The 21,156-nt window shown below is 44.5% G+C and overlaps 1 protein-coding gene across 3 annotated transcripts in view; it reads left to right on the top strand.

Moving 5' to 3' along the window:
* HPN (hepsin) overlaps window positions 1-21,156 on the top strand; it is a 780,351-nt gene that overhangs the window by 660,177 nt on the left and 99,018 nt on the right. For all 3 annotated transcript variants that reach the window (XM_069604921.1, XM_069604920.1, XM_069604919.1), the window contains one exon: window positions 12,504-12,694. In XM_069604921.1, coding sequence (XP_069461022.1) covers window positions 12,504-12,694 — 191 coding nt within the window. The remainder of the gene's footprint in view (window positions 1-12,503; window positions 12,695-21,156) is intronic.

The raw sequence follows: 21,156 nt of genomic DNA, 5'->3' as shown, positions 1-21,156 counted from the left end.
TCACTATCCGAGGTGTCATCCATCGTATAAGTGGAGAAGGCGAACTCCTCTAATTCATCATCTTCAACCGCTTCCCTTGTTTTATCTAACTTCCATCCGCTCTTCCTTGTAATGTTCAAATTTAGGGCCAGAAAGCCTGTGACAGCATCAGATTGCTGTTTATTCAGGGCCCCCTCAATCCTCTGACTTTTCAGCAGCAGAGATACATTCTGTAAAAAGGATTTTGGCTTGTTTAATTTCTGCACTTTCTGCTGTAGAACAATCATAGTTTTCCTTTCTTGGAATTGAATCCTTGCACTTCTTGTTATTTAATTTCCTTTTTTTCTTGTTTGAAATATAGGGAAAGGGTTGGCCACCACCATAAACAACCCATTGTATAGTTTGGACAAGGGGAGTACCTTCTACTTCTACCAAATACTTTTCTAATGTGGCAGATGGCATTGAAGTTTCTACCATTGTAAAGCCTTTAATAAGATTAACAATTCATTCTTATCTCTCTGGTCATATTCCAACGAGTCTTACAGCTTTTTTGTACCTATGATGAAGTAGCTGTCTCATTGTCCACTCTTGTCTTTAAATATATGATAAATGATTCTATAAATATAATTTTAGAGTGAACCATTGCCAAGAGAGTTGCTTGATCTTTAAAATTCTCATTAATTGAATCGTACTGTTTTATGAACAGAGTCATTACTGTCGATAAAGCTGACATCATGTTTGAGTTTAATGGATTAGCCGGTCCTCGAAGAGTTTCAGGCAAAAAGTTCTTCAAGCAAAGAGGATGATGATGATGACAATGAAATTACAAAGTCCTTTGGCAGCCCAATCGTTGGTTCTGTTGAAAAGGAAATCAGCTGAACCTGGGCTGAAGTAAGGATTCCTCCTTTTTTTTTTAACTGTTCCCAATTTTATCGCTATATTAGCCTCCTTTCTTGTAGGCATTGGTCGAGCTGCATTGAAATTCTTATCAGCGGTCTTCATTCCCAACAAACAGTTATGTTCTCCAATAATATCCGCTACTGCTTCCGTTTTCAAATGATTCACCTTTAAAACAAGTTGTTCGTTTATGAGAACTATGTCTCTTACCAGGCAAGCTGTTAAGATGGAAGGCGTGGATTCTGTTATGGACTGCTTAGCACCTGAATGGTGACTCTGGATAGTCATTATTGGGGAAGGCAATTTGTAGCCAGATAGGTTTTGCACCGAGGTTGCAGATGGTTCACATGATCCTTTGGTTTCGACCTTCAATTCAATTGAACTTCAGCCCATTGGCATCTTCTGTGACACATGTGGGAAGCAGCAACCTTCAGAGCGCCCAAATAAACAGATCTGCTAGCATAATCACTCCTGCCCCCCCCCCGGGGAGAAGGAATGGAAGAAAACGCTGCAGGAGTACCCTGCTCGCGCTCAAGGCTGCGGTGGTGGGACTGTGCGCCAACTTTTGGACTCAGAGACCCCGTCGCAGATCCCGAGTCGTCAGCCTACACACAGGCCGTGGCGTGAGCTGCCACATAAGCATACCCGGTGGATCGGGCTGGGGAGAGTGCTGCTGGAGTCTCCACCCCCCGCGGCGCCCCCCCGCTCCTTTCTCCAGAGACCTGCCGCATAGACAGCCAGATCACACCGGAGGGGCGGACGGGCCCGTGAGCCCGCGGGTCGGGGATGAACAAAATGTGAGGACGACCCTACCCCACCCCCTGTCCCAGCCCTGAGTGGGCCTCAGCGACGCACTATACCGCACAGCGGAGATGGGCCGCTTGGCGGGCCTTGGCCCTGAGCAACTCCTGGACATCGGAATATATCCGTGGCTGCACAGCACCATCCCCCCATGATACGTGCTGCGCAGGGTGAAGACCTGCTGATTGCCATGGGGAAGCTGCACTTCACCAGCCACGTGTGCTGACCCGCAGAGGGAATACACCACTCGGGCCCCCCCCAGTGAGGAGACACAGGAACAGAGCAAAAGGTGTGTGGTGGGAAGAAAACGGCTGAAACAAACTGTCTGGGGTGCCTGCTTTGTTTTTGAGTTGCTCTTCATCCTGGGGAGTGGTGCGGCTGACATAGCACTAGAGCCACGTTCCCGCAGTACCACTAAAACCTGGTCACACCAGCCCCACACCTCTTAATATCGTTGCGGGGCCTGGCGGAGGCTGAGAGGAGTGATATTGTATGAATCCCACAGACTCACAACATAATCCCAAATACCTATGGATCTGGAGGCAAAAGGCAAACAGTAAACCTGTGAAGACACTCTGCATCCTACATCATCTGTGTGGCACACAAACTAGCGGCTCAATCGGTGCCATTAAGCTACTTCCAGAACATTAACGAACACCGGCACCTGCCCAGTAACCCGGGTGTCTTGTTCCAACACAGACCCCAGCGGAAGATGTTGGCCATACCACTCTCCCATTACCTAGAATAGAGGAAGGACATAAGCCAACCAGTGCCGTCGCACAGTCCCCTTGGACATCAATGCTCCACTGCGCCAAACCCAACTACCCTTAGTCGGATACTGAAGCATACAACACAGGCCGATCCTCCCACTATACCAGTCAAACAAACCCCTACAAGATAGTCATCCTGGAAATGCCTGGAAAGAACAATATAAAGAACAGAAAGACAGGCCCGATGAACTCTTACACAAGCTCACAAATGTCCACGGCTAGCTCGGACCCCACAGAGCCATCCACAGCGACATCAGCGGACAACACGAAATTTGACCACCTCCTTACGACAGTGTAGAATGGATTCTTAGCCGTTAATGTCAAACTGGATGACATAGTCTCCACAATAGGATCCCTCAAAGCCCGAGTCGACAAAGAAAGTGCCTGCATTACAGAAACAGAAACCAGAATCCGCGCCAGTGAAGACTCCATTCATCAAAATACCCACGACATAACACTCCTGAAAGGAGAGATGGCCAAGTTGTGAGGCAAATTTGAAGACTCGCGCCTCAGCAATATACGTATCGTGGGACTGTCGGAGGCCTTCTGCAAGGGGCCAATGGAAACCCGTATGGAAGATCTACTGAAATCATTGCTTGGTGAGGACTCCTTTTCCCCACAGTTCTTTTCGATTGAAAGAGCGCATCACACCCTGGCTCTGGCCCCCAAGCCCGGTGCCCCGCCCCACACAGTCATAGCTAAGTTAGTCGACTACAGGGATAGAGACACGGCGCTGAGGTTGGCACGAGAACTGGGTCATGGCAACGAAAACATCCACATCTATCCCGACTTTTCCGCTGGTGTCCAGAATCAGCGACAGTCCTACGAAGCTATCAAATGCCAACTTAGGCTAAGGAAAGTCCCATATGCCCTACTGTTCCCTGCAAAGCTCCGTATTCAACACGCCGGCCGGGCTCACTTCTTCGAAACTCCTTCTGAAGCTATGGCATACATAGAAGCATCAATTCCCCTACCTCCTGGTGGAAACGAATACGACCGGAACAACTTGCAACAACAGGTTGAAGAACCCGGGAACTCCAATGACTGATGGCAGACACATGATATCCTTTATACTGTTTATGATTCCAATGCGGCGCGCCGGGGTTGCAGCTCTCATGATTTGGCAGTTGCCGGATGAACTGCACTTGGCCGCCGGTGCTATGCCGCAACACTTGCCCCCCTCGGGTAATACGACAAGTTTGTAACTAGGGCTCATCATCATGTTGGGGCCGATGGTCTGGGTGGGGGAGGGAGAAGGTTACAAGGAACTGTTCAGTAAGTTGAGAATGTTAGATTTTGTTAATAGAGCCCGTGTTGGGCACTATGAGTCTAGTTTCATGGACACCAATTGGTTTAAAACTGCAATCGCGTTACCACAAGCCATACATCTCCAGTGAATGACCACATCCTGTATACACCACTCTAACACAGTTACATGACACCACAATCAAATTCACACGCAGGATTGACACTCAAACTGCTCACTTGGAACGTCCGTGGGCTGAACAATAGAGCTAAGGCCGCCAAAGTAGGTGCCTACATTAACAGACATCACCCTCATATCGCTATGCTGCAAGAAACCCACGCATTGGAAAAACTCAATGACAACATTTTACAACAATAGACACTACAATGCATACTCTTCCCACAACAGGGGGGTCCTCACTCTTATACATCCATCATTAGGCTACGTGACTGAGAACAGTAACATTTATCCACAGGGCAGGTTCGTGATAGTGTGGGGCGCCATCTCAGGAGTAAAATGAATCCTAGTTAATACCTATGGCCCGAATGCTGATGACCCCCAATTCTATATAGACGTACTAACTGAAATCGGCCCGACAGAAGACACATCTATACTATGGGGAGTGGACTTTAACACCATCCTGAATGTCGCCATGGAGAGATCTTCCGATAAACAAAGGAACCTCACTAGATAGGCCACTGTCTTAGCTCAAGCCCTGGAGGAACTGGGCCTGGTGGATGCCTGGAGAGCGACACACCCTCAGGAGAGACAATACATGTTCTACTGCTCTGTCCACGACACAGAATCAAGGATAGATTACTCGTTTGTTTCCTCCCACCTGTCCAGCTCCGTACAATACTGTGATATACTCCCCCGCACATTGTCAGACCATTCCCTGGTCATCCTGAAAGACTCAAACGTAGTGGAGTTTTTACACATCGAGATCGAACAATTTTTTGAACGAAATAAAGGGTCGGTTGAGAAATGTTCAACCATCTGGGAGACATTTAAGGTGTGGATAAGGCAATATAATGTCTAAGACAACTGGCCTGCTTAAGTCCGTCAGATCTGGACTAATGGCGATGGAAATACACCTGAGAACGCTAGAAAATGACTACAGTGCAACACATAACAAACAAACACTATCAGAAATTAACACAGCTCTTCAGGGATTCAACGACCTGGCCTTACGGGAGCAACAATACATGGCTTTCCCAGCAAGGGCTTGCAGGTACGGGGAAAATAATAAAGCGGGTCGTCTATTAGCACGCTTCCTGAAGGCTGAATTTAGTCACACTCCCATCACAAGCATTGTATCGGAAAAGGGAGAGGTTGTGAATGGGGACGAGGACATTCATTCTGAATTCGCTCAATATACTAATCTATATTTCAAACCATGACACATTTACCCGAGACAACCTAAAAAACGACCTACATAGGATCACACTCCCGATACTCTTGCCAGAAGACAATTGGGCCTTGGAGCAGCAGATAAGTAGCAATGAAATCGCAGACGCAATCAAATCCTTGGCATCCGGCAAAGCCCCGGGCCCAGACGGATTAGCCCCAGAACTATATAAAGAGTATCCTACTATTATTTCTCCAATATTGGCTTGTGTGTGGGAGGAGACCATGCATACAGACTACCTCCCGTATACAACGACTGAAGCAATCATGTGTTATTAAAACCTAGACACCACCCTCACGATCTCTCCTCATACAGGCCCCTCTCATTAATTAACACTGACGCCAAGATATTTGCTAATGTGCTGGCAACCAAACTATTACCCAAAATGACTACGCTCATCCACCCAGACCAATGTGGCTTCATCCCAACTAGGTCCACGGCCCTAAATCTATGCAGGCTATTTGGCATCATGGCACAAATTAAACCAGAGGTGCAGGCAGTGGCAGTAACACTAGATGCTGAGGAAGCTTTTGACTCTGTCTCCTCGGTCTATCTGTTCGAGGTTTTGCATACATTTGGGTTTGGTCCATATTTCACACGGTGCGTCAGACTGCTCTATACTTCACCTAAAGCCGCAGTCCTTGAGAATCGTACCCTATCCAAACCCTTCAGATTGCACAGGGGAACCAGGCAGGGTTGTCCCTTTTCTCCCATCCTTTCCGCTCTCACGATAGAACCAGTCTCAGCAGCAGTCAGATCGGAACAAGAACGCAGGGGCATCAGGATGGCCGGCATTCTCCAATCTATTTCACTATACGCAGACGATGTATTATTATACATACGTGAACCTGAGAAGAATTTGGCTCCCATTATTGCTGTGATGGAAGAATTTACAGCATACTCGGGTTATAAAATAAATACCACTAAATCAGAGATATTCCCATTAACCCCTGCCACAGCCTGTCCCACACAGACTCATGGGCTTAAATGGTCACCCAGCCATATCAGAAATCTTGGGATCCTAGTGTCCAGGGACAAGACATCCCTATACATCGACAATTACGAATCCCTATTGCGAACGATCCACACTAAACTGCAGATTTGGACCAGGCTCCCCATCTCACTCATAGGCCGAATTGCGGTACTAAAGATGGTGATACTCCCTAAGCTCCTGTATGTATTCAGTAATGTCCCCATATGGCCCGGGAAACCCTTCTTTTAAAATCTAAGATCCATGGCGTCCACATTCATATGGATTGGCAGCACTACCAGGATGAAGTGGGATAAACTGGTGGAACCACATGAAACGGGCAGCATTGCTGCCCCTGATTTCGAGTTGTACTACTTGGTAGCACAAGCACAATATGCCAAATACTGGCAGGACCCAACAGATAGAGCACCACATGTTCCCATAGAGCGCCACGTGGACGGCCTACTGACCTTCGTTCCATAATATTCTCAAAAACTCATAAGGACGACTGCAAATTTGACCCAACGACCTGATTACGGCTTGGGCCAAGATCAGCAAAAGATTACAAATAAATACACCCTATGATTCACAAACACCACTGTGGAACTTCCCAGGCATCCAAACCCTCGTACGACATCAGCATACACAAAATGTGGGTCCCTGAGAATGAAATTAAAATGATAAACATGTTCCCAAACGGCAAATTCATAACACCAGAAGATTTTGCTGAAACAGTCGGAAACACTCAATTGGCCACCCTTCAGTATAATTGCATGAAGGCCGCTTTTAAAAAACGATGGCCATCATATCCAGATGAACCCCCCACACACGCATGCTAACAGTCACTCTACTCGCAGTCTGGTACTGGGGTGTCAAAGCTTTACAATACAATCCAAATACATTCCAAATCTGTCAATGACGTCAAAGCCGCATGGGAATCGGACATGGGTATAACCATAGAGGAGGGAAAATGGTCTAGATATTGTTTATTGTCTAAGAAAGTCTCGCTAAATGCTGGCCTGAGATTAATACAGAGTCAACGAACTGTCCGAAATGCGGTGGCCCCGGAGCAGACGCATTCCATATGTACTGGGCATGTCCACTAATTGCCAGGTTCTGGCTAGAGGTAGCAAATCTGATTGAAGACATCACACAGATCCCGGCTCAACTCAGCCGCCAAAAATACTTGTTCAGGGACATAGGGAAGGTTTCAGAGAAATCCATAAGACTGTTCAATGTAATATGTGTAGTAGCGAAGAAATGTATCCTTCAATTATGGAAGAGCAAGCACACCCCCAACACAGACGAACTCCTTAAGGCACTAACGTATGTCAATGAGTGTGAAGAAACCTACATAGGAATGACGCCAACAACGAATAGACCATAAGAAATTTGGGCTCCATTTAGAGCGTATTTGAAGAGATCCCTATCCGAGGGAGAGGACTCTGATGTTGAATAGATTCCCTGTGTGAGCATGTACCCCGGTGTCCTGTCTGAAACTGTGTACCATGTAAATGCATGAATGTAATGATATTTTGTTTGGAAACATGTACTATAGGGTCAATATAGCTTCACATTTTATGCAACAAAGTAAAGGAGAATGTTACACGGCTGTGTTGTGAATTGCAAACCAAAAATAAAAGTTTTAAAAAAAAGAAATGAAGGAAAGTAGCAGTGTCATTGCCGTCCTCCTCGAGATCCTTATCACGCCAAAATCAATCTCCCGATTTGTCAATTTATTCACGTTGGCACTCGCTTTAGTGTTCTTTAATCATTTTGGCGCAGCACAAGACTTACCCCTGTATATCTCAATGCAGCAATGCCAACAATGCCGTCCCAAGGCTCGGCCCCAGCTCTCCCAGAATCACTTCTGACACATCGCAATGCTCCACATCGCGTGAGTAGTTTTTGTAGAATTAGGCTCCCCTTCTCAGCAAGGTCACTGTGAAAGACTGTCCTCAATGATCAAACAGAATGGAATTGCCACGTAACATCCACATGGGAAAAACTTCCGACACTACGACAATAGCACTTTTTCCTTAAACACATAATTAAATAGTTTTCCAGCATTAAAACTCATTACCCAGTAAACGGTACCTGTCCCCGCCTCCTCTGTAAATGCCATCATACCATTAACTCTTGCAGCATTCACTAACTGATCCTGTAAGCCAGCCGAGTCCAAAGACTGCAACACATACACAATGTGTGACTCGTCTCCAAATATGAGTTTTTCCCAACAGGGCAGTTCTCTTGACTTGTTATTCAATGGGTTCTGATCAGTGCAGCTGTCATTAATTACAAAGCCTTTTTGGAACTGGTAATGAACCTAGTTTCTTAATAAATATTCACAAACTGAATCCACCACTGCACTCCTGAAATCCTGAAAATAAACAACACTGTGCAAAACAATACAAGGCACTTCATGTCATGAAGCTACCGATATCAAAATTCATGTGAGTATTGACAATTTGACTAGTCCAACACAGACACTAGTCTAGGTATGGACCTTTAGCTCTGCCCCTTTACCCAAATTAGGCTCACCTCTAAAAAAATGTGTCCTTAAAGCAACTTTATTGTACAACGGCCGGGGGGGGGGGGGGACTTAGATGACATCTAACAGTCAAACTAACCCGCGTCTCCCGGAACCACACAAAGAATATATATCATATATAGTTTGCAACAGTTAATACACTACCCCAGATACTGTTACAGGGGAATCCCCCCAAACATGATTGGTTGCCCTGTACAGAGAAACCTAAAATCCAAATCAGTTCATTGGACACAGACATCATAACACAATCCCCTAAAACTTATAATCAAAAGGTTTACATTTTCAACACACCCTTTCCCAAAAACCTCTCCATGTTTGGTGGCAGCCTTGCCTCTAAGTTTCAAAATAACAGAATTCCTATTAATGATGCACACGGACCTGCCCTAACAATACCTAAGCACATGCAGATGAGAGAAAGACATGTAGATTCCCTTTGACCTATTTGTGATAGCCAACCGCATTGCCCACACCTTTCTGTGTCAGATTGTTATTCCCATTGACCTTCCTATTCACATGAGTTCCACCCACTCTCTGAGAATACAATCGCTCTCCTGAAATGTATTAATACTGATCTGTCCTGGACAAAGCCTTCTATTAAAAAAACCCAACGGGTTTCATTAATTCCATATCCCTTGCAACAATGAACTCTCCTGTTTAACAGAGATCATATCTTCCCTCCCCCCTCCAGCACTTGAGCCATCTGCAAGCTGACCATAACCACCCCGTTGACCAGCTTAGGAAACCTGTTCACTGATTGCTGACAGGCCTTTGCCATGATTGCGAAAACACCCCTCAATATATAGAGCAATCACGCCTCATATATTTAATATTTTTTACTAAATTCGAAAAATATTTCCCATACATGTATACCATTATGTGTGCATTTTATGATCGCCTCTCATGACCGCCATTCATACAGCTTAATTCCACATATTGATCGCCTGCTTTACCTGAGGGTGCAGGGGCCCTTCGTGTGACAATGTTTCATTGTTATTTTTCTGCACGCATGCAAATCTACAAATGTATCACCTCTACACAAAAAACTACAAAGTAACCTAAATGTAACACTTATCCCACTTACCAAAAATATTGTAATATTTGTAGCAAATCGCAAAAGTGACAGAAATGATGATGATGACGTGTCCACCCCCCATTCAGTGGTATGACATGCAAACTTTGAACTTTTCCAATTTCCCAACACACACCTGCCAATGTAGACATTCTGCGGCCCATATTCTCAGTGAGGCAGTAAGCATGGTATTTTGGGGCGAGAATCACAAATGTGTGGAGTACAGAAGCAAACAAACGTAGGTGTACAGTTACAATTCATAGTTCATCTTCACAATATTAATATATATAATTTTACATAAAATGCAAGAAAACCTATACAAGGTAGGTCACCATTGCCCTTTTATCCTGATATAAAGGGATCCTTGCAGAAAGTGCATAAGTGCCCAAGTCACAGTGGTAGTAATACTGGACAAGAAAAACAAGTGTGCAGGTCTGTGTTAAAAAACATAGCATACTTTGTAATAGGTGTTATTTTTCATCTGAATTGTCTTATATTTGAGACTAATTATTGTCTTGATGTCTTGGTTAGATACCCTTAAAGCAACTCAAGGCACTTCATGGGTTGGGGTTGTAGGTGTTCTTTGCATGTGCAAATCTGAATTTCCATCTGGTCCATAGCTAAAGTGAACTGTTAATGGATTTTATTATTTATTTATTTATAGCATTGTTGTAACGCCCAAACCCAGGGGTATCACAGCTTGTGTACCAGTAAGTAAAATGAAAAGGAAAAAAAAAACAATAACAGGATACAGTAAGTAGGGCAGGTGGAAGGTCATGAGCCAGATTTTGCAGGCTAATTGGGAGGCCAGATGGCAGACATAATCATGGTGTGGTTAGTCATATTTGTCAAACAGCCAAGTGTTTATCAGTATCTTGAATGCTGCGTAGGAGGGTTCATTCCTGAAGTTCAGTGGCAGGGAGTTCCAAAGTGTAGCCACATGATCTGACAAGTTTGAATTGAGGCGTGGCTAGAGAGATATGAAATTATATGATATAAGTCATTTATAACACTCCTGTACACAGTGTTTCTAGGCGTAAAAAGAGATAATATTGGAGGACCAAAGGAGCCATTTCTGTTGTCATCTTGTGATGCTGTTGGTCAAAAAGAGGGGCCTTAATTGTAGACGCATTGTTGGGCAATGGATAGGGTTTTAAAGTCAATACAGGCTTTGATGGGCAGACAGTGGGACTCATGGTGCGGCTGTGATATGGTCCCAGTGACTAAGCCCCAAGGCTTCACGTAGAGCTTTATTTTGGAGGCGTTGGAGCTTGGCTAGATTGGTTGCCGACATGCCTTTGAGAACTATATTGCATTAGTACCCAGTACCAATGGCGTGCAGCTTGCTCCGGTCCCAACAGCATTTTCATTCCAGAATAGCCACCATGGAAAGGGAGAAGGAACTACGTGTAGTCCTTTCTCCTTGTTCTATGGGGAGGATTTTTCTGTTTACCTATTTTTTAATTTACTTCAATGGCCGGCATTGAAAGGGAGAAGGGTCTACTTGTAGTCCCTTTTCCCCTTCCATGGCAGCCATTTTCTTTGTTTACTATGTCCGCCACGGAAAGAGAAAACAGACTAAGTTTTCCTGTCCATCGGGGCTATTTCTTTTACTTTTATTACTATTCATTTTTTTCGGCAAGAGACGCAATGCATCTCCCAGCCGGAAAATAACACCATAAGTACCCTGGTCTAATGCGTCAGGGTACTAATGGCAATAAGCCCCAAGACTGTGGCCCATTACCGCATACAGTAATGCCCCCAAGGCCTTTGTGTAACTACGGGCCCCGGGGGCATTACCATATGTGGTAATGGGCGGCAGTCTCAGGGCTCATTGCCTAAGTAATCAAGTTTACTAAGTATAATGGCTCTCGAGAGGGTGAGACAGTTAATAGTGGAGAGGAATGTTGTACTCAGGGAGATGAGCTTGGATGTGTATGCTGTTGAAGAGGCGATTGCATTAATGTGTTTTGTGATAGTGAGCTTGGCGTCAAGGATAATACTGTGTTTGGCCCTTGTTTGCATACTCATTTCCCCCTATCCCTGTCTTGGTGCTATCTTTCTTCCCCCGTTTCTATTACTTTTTTCCTACTAGAGCTATACAGTGGTTTTCACTTCTCAGCTGGCTCCGACCGGCCTGCAGGTCAATAGGGCAATGTCCAAACCAAAAATGTAAAATGCTAGTGTGGGCCAGTTTTATTTAGTTCTTTTTTTTATTTATTGTTTGCTTGCTAGGTTCTTATACAGCAAATTAATTCTGTTTCAAAGGTTTCTGGTTACTTCACCATAGGGCAAATAATGTTGACCAATCTCATTGAATATTATTTAACATGCACAATATGCATTACATTTTATCAAAAACCACCAACATGGGCCCTAGTTAAACAGTCTGTCACAAAGGAATGAATTAACATTTGCAACTGTGGCACACTTTTTCATTGGTCCTGTAAAAATGTTATACCCCAGTCTGACCTTGCTTCTCAGACCCGTCCCTGTTGTGATGGTTTCTTCCACGAACATTTCTCTCCCACACCTTCTTCTTTGATCATCTTTTTCTTCCCCAATCTCATTTGCTTCCTCTTCTTCTGACATGGCCCACTCTCGCATAACATCTCTTTCACTTCACCCACCACCCCCTTTATCTCCCCCAGGTAACTGTCACCAAATTATCTCTGCCCTTCGTTTTCCACTTTTCAAACATGAAGTGTTTGCTTCTTTGCATATCTTCCTCTCCACGGTACTCCCCCATTGCTGATTGTGTCGCGTGTCCCTTATTTGCCTGACCCCATGCCTTTATTTTCTTCTCTTGCAGAAGGAACCGTGTGGTGAGCAGGTGGCGGGTGTTCGCAGGAGCAGTTTCTCAGAAGTCCCATAGTGCTCTGCTCCTATCTGTGAAGGGCATCATATATCATTCTGGCTACTTGCCATTTCTGGACCCCAACAATGAGGAAAACAGCAATGACATTGCCCTCATGCATCTCTCCTCAGCCTTAGGATTCACAGGTGAGTGTTGTGGTGTGTTATTGTATGTGCACACCACACTGTATGCTTGCAGTGCCTGCATGCCTCTCAGGATAGCCTCACTAGTAATCTTACACTGAACCCGGAGTCTGTAGTGTATCTATGGGACTACAGATGAGAGAAGACACATCATTTCAAAATCCTAAACCATGTACACTGCTTTCAATGTAAATGCTATCTAAACTTGTACAGCTTCAGGTGCTTCTGCAACACTCCTAGATCTAAAACTTGTGATGTCGGGGGCACCTCATTCAAGAGAATATGTTTTCAGTGAATTGCATTGGTCATCTGCTACCGTTCTTTGTAATTCCCAATAAAACATTCTGCCGTAACTAATGGGTGAGCATTTACTCAGCCTGGTAAAGGGACACAGTATCCGGTGAAGGCTAACATCATATTGTAAAATGCACATATCTTACATATAATATACCATTTTATGGGACCTTTCTACTGAGACAGTAGGTCCCCTTTGACCGTTGGTCTAAATTAACAATGCTGTGACCACAGAATGATTTATGTCGCTTAACAATGGTGTATAAACATTTGGATGTTCTGGATTACTGCCTCCAGCAGATCTGCAGGTTTGCTACTGGACAGAAGTCAAAGCATGTGCATTTTAAACTGTGTGCTCATGTGAAGGGTGACAGAAGCTGACAACTCCACAGTTGATGTCATGCCTGTGACTGCATCATTTTCTGTGTTTAGTTTTATATGTTTGCTGTATGATTTAGTTACCAAAGGGAACACAGCCATGCTACTCCTCCTTGATCTGTCGGCAGCATTTGACTTGGTGGACCATGCAGTATTATGCAAACACCTAGCATCGGCTGCCCACTTTTCGAGTGAAGCCATAGCCTGGGTCCAGTCCTTCTTAGATAACAGAAGTATGCAAGTCTTCTCCACCTCAGCATCAGCAGACCCAATCCAAACAACATCTGGCGTCCCTCAGGGCTCATGTGCCTCTCCAACCATGTATATTATCTTTACTAGGCCTTTATTTGATAAATTGGATAGACTGGGTGTCACCTACACAAACTACGCAGATGACACCCAGATCCTCATTCCCCTTTGGGCAATTTCACCTCTGATACAGCCTTAGTAAATGAAATATACATCCTCATTCAGGCATGGATGCCAACCCATGGCCTCTGCCTGAATGACAATAAAACAGAGATCCTGATCCTTGGCTCGGCCAACAACCTAAAAAAACTCGACACTAGCTATGATGCCTTCAATATTGACTGCAACATCATTAAGGTCGCCAAAGAAGTAAAAACACTCGGCTTTTATCTGGACACCATGCTAACCCTAAAAAAATAGGTAAACACACTGGCATCATCCACTGCTTACACTGGCAAACTTATCAGAACATGCAGACCTTTCCTTTCACTGCCCAGATGTATTACCTTAGCAAATGCCCTCATCTTATCAAAACTGAACTATTGCAATGCACTATACTTAGGAGCTAACAAATACATCATTAACAAACTACAAACACTGCAAAATAACACACTTAGAATGGCTCTCAACCTCCCCACCAGAGAGCACATATCTAATGCTAGGAGAAACTACCATTGGTTGAAAATTAGTGATAGGATCCTACTTAAAACTGTGTCACTAACCTTCAAATGTCTTAACAATGCAGCCTCCCATACCTGAAGGAAAGAATAAACAGAAAAACTTCCATACGACCCTCTAGGACATCCAACTCCTACTGCCTCCAAATACCGAGATTCAGACTAAAAAAAAACAGGCGATAACAGCTTCCCAGTTAAGGCGGCTCAGTATTGGAATGCCTTACCAGTTGAGCTCAGAAGGGATCAGTCTTACTACAGCTTCAGATGCAACACCTCCACCTGGCTACGCCTTAACGACCACTAAACCTATGGCTACTGTTGTATTTCTACATGCATGCCCCTATTTGTACCTGTCAACATCTGTAACTAAATCTCCAAGTATTTCTGCACCTGGAAACATATGTAACTAAGCTTCCAGTACTTCTGTACCTGTCTATACATGTAACTAAGCTTTAAAGGAGAGTTCCGGGACTTTTTTTTTATTGTCCCTACGGGTCGGCCATGTGTTTGTAAGCATAAATCGGTAGATCGTAGGAAACTTTCCTATGGACCTTACCCGACTTTTCGCCCCTTATCGCACTCGAAATCAGCCTCCATTTTGTGATAATCCTATCATTCCGCCGCATCGACCTGGCTCACCTGCCTTTGCGGCACTAAATCAAATCCCCCGCCCCTGAGCCTGACATCAGCAGACGCGTACTGCCCATTTCAAGCACGTCTCGTGTCAACAATCGCTGCGCCTCAGCTATTGACGTGTTGCCATGGAAATGGCAGGACGCCTCTTTCCCCAATAAGTATAAACAGACCGTTTCACAACATACAGCAGCAGATTTTCGATTCCATTCCTCTCTCTGTGTTACTTTGAGTATTCTGTGACTCGTTTCAGTGCTCTGGTCAGCTACCTTCGCCGCTTGTAGCCCGTGTGAACAGATACCAGTACCACCGCTATAAATTATTTTACTATCTTTACCGCACAATGGCCACAATAATGCCGTATATGTACGAGCCCGAGTACACCGAGGAAGAACTACTGGAAAGGCAAGCACGCGAAAACGATGGGGATTCGGACGGCAGTTGGGAGGACCAGTCAACGGATGAAGAGCCTGGACCATGTCGCATGGACGGCGTCTCCACCTGGTGCACGTGCAATCGGTGCGAGCTAATGCCAACTGAGGAGGAGAACTGCTGCTGCCGTGAAAATTCCGGGTGCTTGGCCTACATTTCGGAAAGCGAGCAAAGTCAGCAGGAAGGCGAGCAAAGTCCGCAATGCATCACCGAGCTGCCAGAGTTCAGGGAAGCCTGCCTCTCACGGACAGTGTTGAGGATGATGATGGTGCTTATGCACGAACTTCGTGGCACTGTTCGTCCGCGTAATCCGAGTAACGAGTAAGTATACTCTGTTTGTGATGTCAGTGATGCCACCACTATTTCATGGTCGTCTCCCACATATAAAATTACATTTACATATCATTGGAACGCATGTAAATTGGTTCCATATAGTGCATTTTCTAGATATTATTTTTTTCTAAGAAAAATGACATGTGTTACCTGAATCGACATTGATAAGAAAGTTTGGTCAGTTTAATACAGTTTGCATCTTTTTTTTTCACAGGTGGTACAGGCTGGTGGCCTATCATTGCTTCACTTGGTGGCTTCACGGGAGGCTCGGACACCGCGTTCGGAGAGTAATACCTGCCTGTGCGGTACTTGCCATTAGACAACATTTCCCCAGTGACAGTGGACAATACCGCGGATTTTCCCTCGATGTGCTGCAACCTCAACTTTACAATGTGTAATGTTTATTATTTATGTTTAATTAAAATCTAAAATAAAGGCCAACATATATTTTAACAATGGTTGTTTTGATTTTTTAAATGAATCTAGTGTATATTCTCCTGGGAGGGTGAGGTATTTATAAACTCACCCCCCTGCCTTCCATGTAGTAGATCCTGCAGCCATCCTCTTACATTCAGTTAGATGGCCTCTCCTTGGTGAGGCCCTGCGGCAAACGGGTCTTGTCTGCACGACCACCGCCCCGATCCACCCCCCGCCTTATCAAAGGCAGTTCGCACCGGGGTACTTGAGCTGCTGGCAAGTGGAGCTGTCAGGGAGCGATAAAGGCCAAGAGGTGCCAAAGACCATGTACACTTCAAAGTGGTCTATAGAGCATGGGTTTGTTGTTCCCATGTCTACCTCCAGACCCCGTGTCTCCTGCCAAGCATCCCCCTCACGCTGGACGGCCCCCTGCAATCCACATAAGTGTGTCTCCATTCACGAGTCTTCCTGTGTCTTGTCTGCACGACCACCGCCCCGATCCACCCCCCGCCCTATCAAAGGCAGTTCGCACCGGGGTACTTGAGCTGCTGGCAAGTGGAGCTGTCAGGGAGCGATAAAGGCCAAGAGGTGCCAAAGACCATGTACACTTCAAAGTGGTCTATAGAGCATGGGTTTGTTGTTCCCATGTCTACCTCCAGACCCCGTGTCTCCTGCCAAGCATCCCCCTCACGCTGGACGGCCCCCTGCAATCCACATAATGCCACGACATATACACGTCATTCATTCACAAACACACCCCTGGTTCGAATTCTTTATAACCCACCTCATATTTCTAATGAGAACTTCTTTGCGCTTTGCTAGTCAACCCGTGAAGGTGCTGGTTATCTGCTCTTCGTCTCTGTGAACTTCCGTGACCACTTTGAGCAAACTCGTCAGTTTGCAACCTGTGAACTGCTCCCTGTTCTACGACAAGAAACTACTCTGATCCCTGCATCTAACTGTTTGTTCGTCAAGGTAAGTCCATGTACCATAATCATTTTGCGTCCAATTTTTTAATTTATATCTATTTGCTAGTAGTCATCAAATTGCATCCATGTTTTCTTTTCGTTCACGACAGTACATGCAAGGAACTAGTCACATGTTCTGAGTTTAGTCAAATTACTTTTTCTATTTTTTGAAAGTTATTGAAATACTTATCCGCATGTGAATAACGTGTATAGTTCCAAGAACCAAAACGGACCTTGCATTGAACCTTTTATGTGTCATTTACTGTTTTAACACATTGGTATTCATAGAGAATTGTTGATCTTTACTTTTCAGAACTTTCCATAATGCCTGCCTGTTCCATTGGCGGTTGCCCTTCGAAGACCCATAACAAATCTGAAGGTACTATAATGCATGTTTTCCCTAAGACAATAGATCAGATAAGAGAATGGGTCCGATATTGCGGATATCCAGCCTCTGAGCTAGAAAGTAGAGTCCTAGAAGTCTTTGCGGACAAGAGGGGTGATCGATACCGCATCTGCAGCAGGCACTTTAGCCCAGACATGTACTCCACATCATTGCTAATAAAGAAGAAAACACCGCGAGCGAGGCGAAAATTGCTCTCAACCGCTATTCCCACTCTATTCGTCCACATCCCTCCACTGGTGAGTCAAGTTTACGTATTTATCTCTCGGCCTTGCGGTAGTGTGTAGCATTAGCTAACAATAATTTCCCCATTTATGTATCCACTCAATATGAAGGCTGAAGATTCTCCATCCGTGTCGTTATTGCAGTCATCAGCCACTTCAAGCGCCTATCGGGTAATCTTACTTAGCTATTCTGCCACTGACTTGTTTTAGGCATGTAAATCAATAGTTTTAATTGATCGTGTAATTATTTTACCTAATGGTACACCCTTGTACTCGTCCTCTAGTCTTTGTTTTCAGTTATAATTATTGTTATCCAAAATAATGCAAGTACTGTCTTTCAGGGAGATGCTGAGGAGTCCAACGCATTGACGACAACCGTAGATGTCACTCAGATGCTCGAGGTACGTTTCCGGACAGTTCCATCGATGGAGATCATCAGATCTTGCATTCTTGTAGCGTGATTGTTACACACAATGTTTCTTTCGTTTTTAGCCATTGGTATGTCCTTCTGTCGTCGCCCTCCTATGTGTCTTCTTTTTTCAATATTGTGTTCATTACTAATGAAAGTCCTATGTTTCAGGGAGTCGATGGAGCATTAGTCCAAGTAGAAGGGGGAGCATGCAGTTACGGGTCGGCGCAACAGCTTGCAGAAGTGTGCACCGCAGTTACATCGTCCCTTGATGTTCTTATGCATTTCGAGGTATGGATACTGACAGTTCGATCAAGCGAAATCATATGACGTGATTACATCCGCTATACTTCCTTCTTTATTAACGCAAGTACTATGTTTCAGGGAGATGACGGAGCTTCTTCTACAAGAACATCACCCCTAGTAGTTGATGCAGATCTCTGGGTGGTGACACTTCCAACGATCGAGCAAATCGAATCATATTTACATATCCATTATTTATTTTAGACAACTGATCATTTGTGCAGGTCTATTTAGATGAGCCGTTGACGCCTGCTCAAAGTTTATGTTCTTTTTAACAAAATAGAAAAGCATACTAATGCAATTACTGTGTTTCAGGGAGTTGCTGAAGCGTCATCTTCAATAATATCATCAATGGAAGTCTATGCGGAGCCCGAGGTATGGATCTTGACAGTTCAATCTAACTAGATCAACAATGCGTGAACTATTGTCGTTTGAATGTTCTACACAATGCGTTCATTCGTGTTTTGCTATTGAGATGTACGTATGGGTATTGGTCCCCAAGTACATTTTGTGTTTTCAATATTATTATACATACTAATGAAAGTTCTATGTTTCAGGGAGTCGATGGAGCCTCAGTGAGTGATGGATGTGCTTATCATGAAAATATAGTCGTTGCAGCGCGAGAGGAAGTGGAGACATGCACACACGAGTCGGAGCAACAGCGTCCAGATGTTGAAGTTCGAGGCAAGAAAGTTTCAAAGAAAAGAAAGCAAAAGAAGGTTAGTGTCCTGTTCACTATATTATGTTGTCTTTCACTGTCAATAGTTCAATACTGTAAGTTGTGTTTAAACTGAACATCCCTTTTCTAATCTGTCCTCTAGTTGCGAGTGGGTGTAAGAACTAAATCTACACAGACAGTGAAGCGAACGAGAGATGTTGCTTGTCAAACCTTTTGGCAGGGACTTGAGACTGGAGATGCATCGTGCCAATGGGAAGAATATGAAGTGATTGACAACGGAGCTATACCACCACCAGCCATTGATAGTGAATGTCCTCCTGGTAGTTTGGATGCAGTCGGAGATCAATTCACAGAATCCACACCCGCAAAAAATAAGAGCGCGCGAAAGTTGAAGACATTGTTTTTTTCTCCCATCTCCGGACAAGGAACAGATGTTGCAATGGAAGAGAATGACGTGGACGACAATGAAACACCATCAATATCACTCAGCATAGCGGAAGACGATATCAGAGATTGTACCTTTCATGCGAGTGACATGTCCTCAACGTTACAGGCCGAACCAGCTGGGATGCAGAGTGAAAGTATAAGGAAAGAGGCCAAATTCATTGTATTCGATAGCTGTTTGATGGATATTATTATGATGATGAAATGTGGGCATTCGGTTGGTGGGGAAGTATGTGGGGAGCCATTGATTAATGTGACTCGTGCAATTCGAGGCACTAACCTTAAAATACATGCCACCTGTACACAATATCATCCGTTCGCATGGTCTGCACAACCCATGCTGGGGCAACTGCCAGCAGGCAATCTACTTTGTGCAGCGGCCGCACTTTTTAGTGGTTCAAGTTTTAAAAAGTTACAGTATTTCTTTCAGTTTGTGGGAATCCATTTCATTGCGAAAAGTCAGTTCTACAAATACCAAACCGATTATCTATTTCCAGCCATCAGCGAAGCTTGGAGAATGGAAAAAATGTCAATGGAAAGTACATTCGCGGGCAAACGCTTCAGGCTAGCCGGTGATGGACAGTGCGACAGCCCAGGATTTTCAGCCAAGTACTGCACCTACCACTTTCAGGACATGGAAAGTAAGAAAATTGTGAGTTCGGTGGTCGTGCAGGTGTCACAAAGTACATCCTCAGTGGCCATGGAGAAAGTTGGCTTTGTAGCATCATTGCAAGAACTACAATCGCGGGGAATGGTGATCGACCTGATAGCCACGGACAGACACGTTTCAATTGCCAAGACAATGAGAGAACAGTACAAAAATATAAATCACCAATTTGACGTTTGGCATCTTGCAAAATCAATCAATAAAAAATTGTCTGCTGCAGGTAAAAAAAAAGAATTGCAAGGTATTTCACAGTGGTCCAAGTCAATCAGCAACCATCTTTGGTGGAGCTCAAAAACATGTGAAGGGTCGTTGGAAATTCTACTGGAAAAATGGCGGTCAGTAATGTTGCACTGTAGCAACGTACATCGATGGTCGACAAATGAGCATTTCCACAAATGTGAACATGGCCATTTGTCCACAGAGGAGGCACGGAAGAAGAAGTGGTTGATTCCTTCATCACCCACTCACAAAGCCATTGAAAAGATTGTATTTGATAAAACTATAACAAAAGCTTTGAGGGGACTCACGGAATTCTGCCACACAGGAGATTTGGAGGTGTTCCACAATATGTGCCTCAAGTACAGGCCCAAAAGATTGCATTTTGGCATGGAAGGCATGATAAATCGGACTCTTTTAGCGGTCTTGGCACATAACCATAATGTTGGCCGTCAACAAAGTAGGACGACCGGAACTTTAGGGACGCTTCGCTACAATAAGGCCTTCACTAAAAGAAGTAAACAATGGGTGATCAAACCAGTGTTTGAGGATATGCAATATGAGTTTATTGAGAGACTTATCGTAGATGTCCTCGATAGGCACATACATGGAGTGGTGAACGAACCTATGCAGGGGACAACTGCATTGCCACCCAACATTGCCTCTGTTCCATGTCCACCTAAAGCAGAGCTCATTGAGAAATACACATCACGGTTTAAATGATTGTAATTTGATTGTC

Source organism: Ambystoma mexicanum, chromosome 1p, assembly GCF_040938575.1.
Source record: "Ambystoma mexicanum isolate Mex_15411 chromosome 1p, UKY_AmexF1_1, whole genome shotgun sequence".
NCBI classification, from domain to species: Eukaryota; Metazoa; Chordata; class Amphibia; order Caudata; family Ambystomatidae; genus Ambystoma; species Ambystoma mexicanum.
The sequence above is the reverse complement of the archived record's forward strand: the minus strand, read 5'-3'. Positions and strand labels throughout refer to the sequence as shown.